Source organism: Pyxicephalus adspersus, chromosome 2, assembly GCF_032062135.1.
Source record: "Pyxicephalus adspersus chromosome 2, UCB_Pads_2.0, whole genome shotgun sequence".
Taxonomy (NCBI): domain Eukaryota; kingdom Metazoa; phylum Chordata; class Amphibia; order Anura; family Pyxicephalidae; genus Pyxicephalus; species Pyxicephalus adspersus.
Genome location: NC_092859.1, coordinates 134,833,596 through 134,843,234, shown reverse-complemented (window position 1 = coordinate 134,843,234; position 9,639 = coordinate 134,833,596). Strand labels below are relative to the sequence as shown.

The 9,639-nt window shown below is 38.1% G+C and overlaps 1 protein-coding gene across 1 annotated transcript in view; it reads right to left on the bottom strand.

Moving 5' to 3' along the window:
• Positions 1–7,167, bottom strand: part of MAP1A (microtubule associated protein 1A) — a 91,937-nt gene extending 84,770 nt beyond the window's left edge. The window contains exon 1 of the mRNA XM_072402484.1: positions 6,951–7,167. Coding sequence (XP_072258585.1) covers positions 6,951–7,167 — 217 coding nt within the window. The remainder of the gene's footprint in view (positions 1–6,950) is intronic.
• Positions 7,168–9,639: the final 2,472 nt, after the last annotated feature.

Here is a 9,639-nt window from a genome sequence, read left to right as displayed (position 1 = left end):
TTTATATATTGTAAATATAGTATATATTATTTTATGGGGAATTGGTGGGTGTTCGGCAGTAACTAAAATTTAATGGAAATTCTGTGTTATCTCTTATAAGTTTATATAATATTAATTTATTTCTTCAGTACTGCAAAAGCCAAAATCAAATATCATTACTTGCCATATTAAAAGACAAAATCAATTGATTTACCTGTTAGATCATTTCATACATAGGCTCCAAGGGCATCCATTATTTACTTAATGGACATTTAAAGCTTTCTTTTTTACCCTATTACCCTGCCCACCAGCCTGCCTACATTACAGAGAGAAATATAACCCAGGAATCATGGAAAATTGGATATTTTTAGGCAAACTAAACATTTGAAGTACATATGATTTCTCTCTGCAAAACATTCATGGGCCCAACCCACTGAAAATGTGAAGCGAAAACACATACAAAAATGGTGTCAATGCAAGCAGAGATTCAGCACAATTCATCTGTATAGAAAATATTTACTGAAATACTGCTATGCTATCGACAGCAACTTTAATTCCACTTATGTTCTTTTTATGGTTTTATTATGGTTTTTTATAAAAATAAATAGCAATTTGGAGAAAAAATTTCATAAAAAAACCTAAACCTACAAAAACATGTTTTTGTAATGTAAAACATTTGTCTGGGCATTAGCAAATAGATAGTATTGATAGTGATGACACTTTGAAATTCATTTGTAAGATAAACAAAGTGCTGTCTACCAATCACTTATCTGTATAAGGTTATATTTTAAAAATTTCTAGAACTAATTAGACTTTATAAATGTCATACTTTGGCATTATAAAGGTTTTACTGATTCTCATAGGAGTACCATGTTTGAAGATGTTAGGTTTAGTGGGCATGCTATATGACCACATATACTCAAATATAAACCAATCTGAATATAAACTGAAGTACTTATTGTTAACTAGCAGTAGATGCCACTGTGTCCTCATGTAAAGTGTCTAAAAAACTCATGTCTCTTGTGGCAGGAGTATTCTGTTACATTGTATACATGAGAACACATCGTCTACTGGGTATAGCTCAGTATAAACCAAGATTCTTTTTCTAAATGCATTTTGAGGGGAAAAAAATCTTGGTTTATAGTCAAGTATATACAGCAATTTAAAAAACTGTAAAGAAAATGTAAACTAGCATATCATCAACTCTGTGAAATATACAAGTATATTTATTCATATACAGGAAACTAAAGAACACAATAAAAATTCAAGGCTATAGTACAGTGAAATCTGTTCACAAAGAACATGTTCAGTATGGGCCTTTGCTGATGGCCCATGGCGGCACAACTGGGACTCCACCAGCCAAGAAAACCACCAGCTGTATAAGCAGGGTCCATAGGATACAGTGGATATTACACAGCAATATCGATAGACTGTCAAAAAAGGTCAAGCAGCTGCAGACCTCATTTATTCTGTAAGATTTTAAAAACACTGCTTTTTATTGTGCAACTAAATGGACATTTGAACACTGCAATGCACTTTCTCAGCAACAAGAAATGTAAAATAATTTTTTAGGCTTAAAAGGTCCCAACACTGAACCCTGGGGTACATCACTAATAACCTTAGACCATTCAGAGTATGAATCATTAATTACAAGTCTCTGTGATCTTTCAGCCAGTTCTCTATCCATTTACAGACTGACTTTTCTAAACCTATCTACTCTAACTTGCATAATAACCGTCTGTGGGGTACAGTGTCAAATGCTTTAGCAAAGTCCAAGCATACAAGATCAACTGCGACTCCATTGTCTACCTGTTAACTTATTTCCTCCTTCTTGAATCCATGCTATCACTTATAAAAATATTTTCTCCTCTATGTGGGTTTATATCAAACTCTCTACGACCTTTCCACCTATAGAAGTTAAACTTACCGGTCTGTAGTTACTTATTAATGGCTTTGCTCCCTTTTAAAAGATTTAAAGATTTAATCTTTTAGTTAAAATTTCTGCAACTTATTGATCCCACTAATGTATCATAAGCTGTAGGTGTAATACTTTATAGTAGCGGCTCCCCAAAGAACCTAAAAAAGAATAGTTCCTAAGGCAAAAAAGTTTGAAAAAGACAGGTCTCTCTTCAATACCTAAAACAAATAAAAAACATTTTGCCTAGATATATACTTTAAGTCTTGCCAACTGCCAGTCCAATATCAAGGCCCCTACTGAGCACTAAATCCATTTAACTGAACAGGAGAAATGAATGTTGCAGCTATTCGCTATGAAGTCATGGAATCCATCCTCAGTAATAAAGTCATTAAAGGGAACAGAAAAGCAAGTACAGGTTCATATTACATTTTATAGGTTTTATATATGCACATATGAGAACCACAGTCTAATGAAAATCTTCTGACACAGGCTATCGGAATAATTTATTATTCTCTCTATTTTGCTTCCCATTCTACCTACAGTCTCATCTCCCTCTCTCTCAATCTCTCTCTCTCTTCAATTCTTTTTTATCTCTCCATTTCTTTTTTTTCTCTTTCTCTCTCCATCTCTTCTTCTGTTATCTCTTTTTCTGTCTTTCTTCTTTTCTTCTCTTTTGCCACTTTTCTATCTCTTCTTCTTCTCTCATCTCTTTCACTCTCCTCTCTTTCTTTATGTCCCTTTCTCTCCATTTACATCTCTATCTCCATCTTTATTTCTGTCCCTCCTGCTACACATGGAGCAAGATTTAATAAACCTCTCCAAGGCTGAAGAGGATACACTTTCATCAGTAAAGCTGGGCAATCCAGTAAACCTGGAATGGATTTCTTCAAAGTTAGTGCTATTTGCCAACACATGTTTTGAATCCTGGACTAGATCCATTCCAGGTTAGCTGGATCACCCTTTACTAATGAAAGTGTATCCTCTCCAACCTTGGAGAGCTTTAATAAATCAGGCCCATACTCTCTAAACATCTCTTTTTGTGTATCTCTTTTTTATCTTTCTATCTTGCTCTATCTTTCCACCTGTTTTTCTCTCTCCATCCTTCTTTCTGTCTCCCTCTCTTTCCATCTCTGCACTTTTCTGTCTCTCTTTCTCCCCATCCATCTGTCACTCTCTTTACATCTCTTTTCTGCTCATCTCTTTATCTCTCTTTCCGTCTCTCTCTCCCTCTCTTTCTACATCTCCTTTTGTCTCTCATTGTTCAAGCTGTTTCTTAAGACTAATAATCCCAGGGTTTTTTTTTTAATACATCAGAAAAGTGATTTAGACTCAAATAACAATATTTCACTGCTTAAACACCTTTGTTATCACCTGCAAAAAAACATTATTTAATTAACTCTTCAGAGCCCAGTTCCTGTTAGCTTTAGACTTGCTGAGTCACTGCCACTGCAATGATTAGAGACACAGATTCACCGATTCACCGGGAATGTTCAATGAGATTTGTAGGCACTCACAATATAATAGAATACAGAAAATATGATTACATTATGGAACGCTGCCTATACTTTTCTTACACGATCATGGATGGGAATAGCAGACATTGAAGTGTGGAGGGAAAATGCTGATTCATGATGCCAGTGCAGACAATAAAACATCAGCTATATAAGTTATCAATGCAGAAAGTGTTATAACCAATCATTTATATCACCATTACCTTCAATAATTTCATATCAATATTTATAGACAGAATTGTAATGATAAAATACAATAATTATCAATCGTTTTATTTGTATCATCAGTGGTAGTGAAATCGCATAGTACTGCATGATAAGCACCAACTAAAGTAAGTAAAATTATTGATATTATAATAAATGATTCTTTTATGAATGGTATATGCTTTCTATAATTAAAAGAATTCTTTTAATATGAAATTGTAAAAATAAATTAACAAATAAAATAAATAAATAAACAAATAGTGAACAAAGGCAATAAAGGCAAACTGTAAAATATACAGATAAAATACATATACAAGAGCTGTTTTATCCACCAATTAATGTGTATTAATACTAATCCGGTTCAAGGATTTGCACAGCTTTGTGTGGCAAAGTAGGCAAACTAAATTCTCTCTCCTGCAATCTTGTCCTACCCCCAAACTATGACTGAACAGTAAAAGGAGAACCATTTCGGCACCGTACTGACAATAAATCATTGTCCCAGGAGACACTCTTTTATCATCATTTCCAGTGGCAGATCAAACTAGTTCAGTCCTATGGATAGTGAAGGGGGAATGAAGCCTTAGAATATAGCGGCATCCCCAATATGCTTTCCTCCATAGGAGTGCAAATTGGACGTTCCTGATTGGTTATTCCTAAATCCGCCATTTTAGATGATGAACGACATTGGGGGATCACTGCACACGTCAAATTTTTCCTTAGAAAAGCACGACAATTTGTATTGGGTGACTATTATCTAACGTGTTTGTGTTGCTTTACACGTGCTTCTGTTACAGTCTCTTGTCACACGATTCTTTCCAACAGATAGCACACATATATATATATATATATATATTATATATATATATATATAGTGTATTTTGAAGTACTTAGCCTCGTATGTGCACAAGTTCAGGGAATTTTTGCCATTAAACACTGAATTGCTTGCCTCAAGGCTGAAAGTTACTGTCTTTTTTTTGCCGACAAAAATCACTGTCCCCCCAAATAAGGAAAATTTAATTCCCCCCCCTCACCACCACCAGGCATCTGCAGAATAAATTCTCCTGAAATATCTATAGCAATCTAACACCCTGGGAGATGGCTGATCTCCATTTGCAGGATGTGGTTCCAGTCTTTGACCTCTACATCACTACAAGAGCCTGTGGTCACATAGGCGCCTAAAGAAGAAACCACAGAGCCCAAAAGGGCCAGCATAGCCCCTAAAGGTGGCAGAGGCCGGCTGCACTGATAGACGATAGAAGAAGGGTAAGTATCAGTTTTTACTGGGAAGACTTTGATTGGACATTACAAAAAAAGAGACGGAATCACTGCAAGAATGGTCATTTCAAGTTAGATTTTATTATCGGTTCATCAATACTCCTGGGGATAGCTATGTGTACTGTTATCTACTCTTGTAATGTTCATTTGCTGAATCAGCATAGAAGTGTCAGAGCTGCAAATAAATCCTGACAGCATCTTTGTTACCAGGCAAGACGTGAAATGCTCTTACATCCCGAAACTCAACCCGACACTTCTGTTCTGACAGGGAAAGAATACAACTAAACAATGAAAACTCAATTAAATCCCAAGAGGCAAAACAACACTATAATAATAAATGAAATACAAGGAATAAAATTATTATAGATGAATGGGGATTGCTTTGCTTTGAAGTAAACCTGAAAGTAACATTGCTGAGCAAACAATAAAATAAATGTGATCAGGGCTAATGTTCCTTGAAAACTACAGGTCACCATTATAAACTGATCTAGAGATAAAATTATATTTATACTTTTTTTTTTACTTGTTCTGTAATATTTGAGCACTCTCAGGCCTATTTGAATATTCATATGGGTGGTTTTGGACCCCATAAAAAAACTTTCAGGTGCTCATGGAACCCCTGCTACAATTACTATAGTCACAGTCTATTGTACATTAGCATGGTGGTCAGTAGGAAGAATGCCTCTTACATTGCTGGCCAGTGGGAAGATCGTCACCTTTACAGATAATTGGTAAAATGATCTGGGAAGCACAAACTGTTCTTTGCCCAATAAACCCCCAACAATCTCTGAAAGGAACCCTGCTTGAGAAACATTGCTCTAGTGTTATCTTCATCGGTAAAGCCATCCTAAGCGATGCCATGCAGCCATGGCTGGAGAGCATGCAGACTGAATGCTGCTGCAAGAAGGCTGCAGGAGATCAGCAGTGCTGAGATATAACAAAGGATGACAAACGCTCAACGCATTGGATTTTAATAAAAAAAAAGTTGTGATGGTTTTTAATACACTGGGCATTAGGTCTATTTATAAACCAGTGAATCTAACATTCCCTTGTAAAAAATACTTCTGGTCCATGTGTTTTAATGGCAGTAATGCTTCAGGGAATGTCAGATTCACTGCTTTATATACAGAACCCTAGATATTAGGATTTACAATCTGTGCTGTGTAAAGACTGCAACACGGGCACCAGACAACCTACAAAGTTTTTCGGGGCTCCTGTTACCCATTTCTGGCATTAATATAATCTATGACAGGTAAGTAAGACAGATGACTGAGCAGATTGTGGTGTGTATGCACGCTGCGCAGGGTATCCGCATCTGTCCTAACAAATAATCCCTGCAGTGCACTCTGTGATCTGAGCTACACAACAGCAATGCGTCACATCTGTGAATCCAACCTGAGCCTTATATTGCATCACACATTCCCCGCAGGACTATAGTAATATTAGGGTGGGGCGTAATGGAGATCACCTTCCAAGAGATCCCCTGCAGACAGGAAAGGAGTAAAACAAGAAGGGATCTTTGATTTGCTTTGCACTTTTGACTTGTAAACTTCTGAGAACTGCAATGCAGGAAAACTTAATGACCCCCAGTGCAGTGTTGGCGGCTACATAGACCCATAAACTAGAACCGTTACTACGGAGTAACTTTCCTTTCCAGCCCCAAATTCTGAAGATAAGGATCCTTATTCCGGCCATGGGACCTTCTTGCTGAATAAGCAATCTTTTAGTGTTGTGAGGTTATAGAGGGGGTTATATTGGATGTATGGGATGTTTGCATTGCAGCAAAGTGCTGCATAGGGGTTTCTAAGTTTGGGTGACACCATGATTAATAATACTGCAGTGTATTATCAGGAGTCCAGCACATGTATTTAGGACATCATCACAGAGGAAGGAAAGTGAGATATGACGTCAGCAGGAGGATAATGACGTCAGCAGGGAGATAATGACATAGTAATGACGTTTTACTTAATCCAGCAAAGTTTCCCTGCAAAGTTACACAGATTTGCGGCTCACCCTCACACACATTCCTACACACAGCACACACTCCTGAGCCAGCTGCTCACCGTGCTCCAAGTGATCCCTCACAGCCTGCAGCTGGCTCTCCGTGCCGATATCACCGATGACGATGAGCAGGTAATGTTTCCGAGGCTCCCACCTGGCGGCGGAGGCAGCAGCCGTGGCCGATCGCCGCTCTCCGTGGTGCTGAAGCTCCAGCGCAGAGCCTGCGCCGGTCTCCATGGTAACGCCGAGGCCCTCCGCAGAGCCCGCCTCGGTCTCCATGGAAACGTTCAGGAGGCTGAAAGGAGTAGGGGAGTGCGCTCCGGTTCTTAAAAGAAGGGCTGAGAGCTCCTGATTGGACGAGATACCCTCACCAGGGCGACGTCACAAAAAAGGCTGTGACTAAAAGAAAAGCTTTGTTTTGATTGGATAATGGGCGAAGGCTTTATGGGAGGACAATTCCCAGAGTTAACCCCTGAGGTACCCATGCATTGTAATGTCATTCTGCATTGGTGCTGCACATATTTACCATATAATAAGTTTCTAGAAATGATTACCTTGCATACATATTCACACTGGCTAATAAGTTTTGTCAGGGTACTTTTTACTTTTAAAAAATGGGTGCACTATGGGCCCAAAAACTATTCACTCAGCCCCACCCTTCCTACACCCTCCTCATAAAGCGAAACTAAACTCAAAAATGCCTAAAACAAAAAAAAATACACTTACCTTCAATCCCATAGCACAGTTAATCGGCCTGGAGATGTCTTCCATCGTGTCGCATGTCGTTCCGGTATACGCCTCCCAGCGTCGCCATCTTTTCCTCTTCTTCCGGGTTCTTCTTCCTACGTCACACGACCCAGGTGGGAGATCAGGTGATGTAGGTCTCACTGCGCATGCGTGAGATCGGCAGTTTTTTTCCTTTTTACAAAATGACTACTTCTGCGCATGCCCGGGATGCTCGAGCATGTGCAAAAGGAGCACTCAAGAGCCTCCCAGGATGCGTGACGTACCGGTAGGTATCCCGGGAGACTTTGCGCTCCCATTCATTCTTGAACGCCTAGGTGATCGAGAATTAGGGGGTGGTGCTGAACTCTTTTTTTTTAAAAAAAAGGATGTTGCACAAAAACCTAAACAAACAGAATTTTTACCTTACATAAAAGAGTTTTCTACCCGTTTATGTAAAATGACATTTCTGAGTTTAGGTATGCTTTAACCCCATGGCCCTGCCTGCTATCTTCTGTTCACTTAGTTGAAAAAAAGTGACATCACTGTGCTGAAAAGAGTTTGTTCAGAAATATGGGAAGAGCTTTCAGCCCCGCCTACTACAGGGTTCTTGCAGGAAACTAAAAGGGGGCGGAGACAGACCAGCCTTCCTGCACAAGGCTAAAAAGCAGCAAGGATTGGTTTTTAAAAAGTTTCATGTTGCATTACTGCACAGATCTGAGACAAACCTACAAAGGACTCTGAGTAAACCCATGCCATACAATAATAAATATTAATATATTACACATATATATACATATTACACAGCTCTGCACATTAAATAGGGGTTGCAAAAGACAGACAGATACAGACAGTGAAACAGGAGGAGGAGAGGACCCTGCCCCAAAGAGCTTGCAATCTAAGAGGTGGAGGAAATAACACACAATAGGAAGGGGGATATGGAAAGGTGGGAAGTAGTGAGCGTTTTAGGGGACAGAAGAAGTTGGGCAGGCAAGTTTACAATATTAAGTTATAAAGTTATAAATATAAAGTTATAAATATAAAGTACAAAGTTTCTTGATGCTGTAGTTTAGCTTTAACTACTATAAAAATGTACAGGAACATTTATGAAAACTGGTGGACAGACGCTAATACTCAATATTTGCTAAGAACTAAAACAAGCAACTATCTTCCCAGAAGCTTACAATCTAAGTGAACAGAACATCACTGAAAGTGAAATTGTCATCAATGATTTATCTTCTACAAAGGTCGAAACTGAAATAGGCACAACCACAGTCAGAAAATCAGCAAGATCCAATAAGGGCATCCCAGCTTGATATGTGTCATGGTGTCATGTCATGTATGGTTCGTACAGCACTACATCCTGAGCTGGTTCATCAAAAACAAAATTAGATTGTGTTGAAACTAAGAAAGTGATGATGAATGATGTGGCAAAACTATTACTAAAGTCAAAGAACTTCAATAGAGACTGGGACTTTTATGAGAAGTATTCATTAAGTGGGGTATCTGCTTACTGTCAATACAGGCATATATGCAACAACCATTCTTACATAATATACTCCACCACCCATTTGGTAGTAGTGTTAGATTTATTGCTGTGAGGTTTACTCTAGCAGAACTACTGTACGTGTTTTTTGTTTAAACATCTCTGTTTTTTTCCAGTAAAACAAAACAACATCTTGACTGATAAGAGTCTGCAGCAGCTTTCTAACAGCTTGAATGCAGTCTGCATTTATCCATCTACACTAGCCTTAAACACCAGGTATATTCTAAGAGTTATTTAGGACAGAATAATACTTAATATTAATATTTGTTTGTCATCTTGTATCAAAACTGCCAGAACTGTTTGCTCTTACTATGTGCTCTAAACATAATAATAATAATAATAATAATAGCAGTTATTATCAATAGTGTTGGTGTTCAAATTCGGGTTGTCCTTATTTTCGACCCGAATTTGGCTGTTCGCATTCGGATAGATTCAACCCGAAAAACACGGGATTCGATTTTGCAAATTTGTGTGTAAAAAAA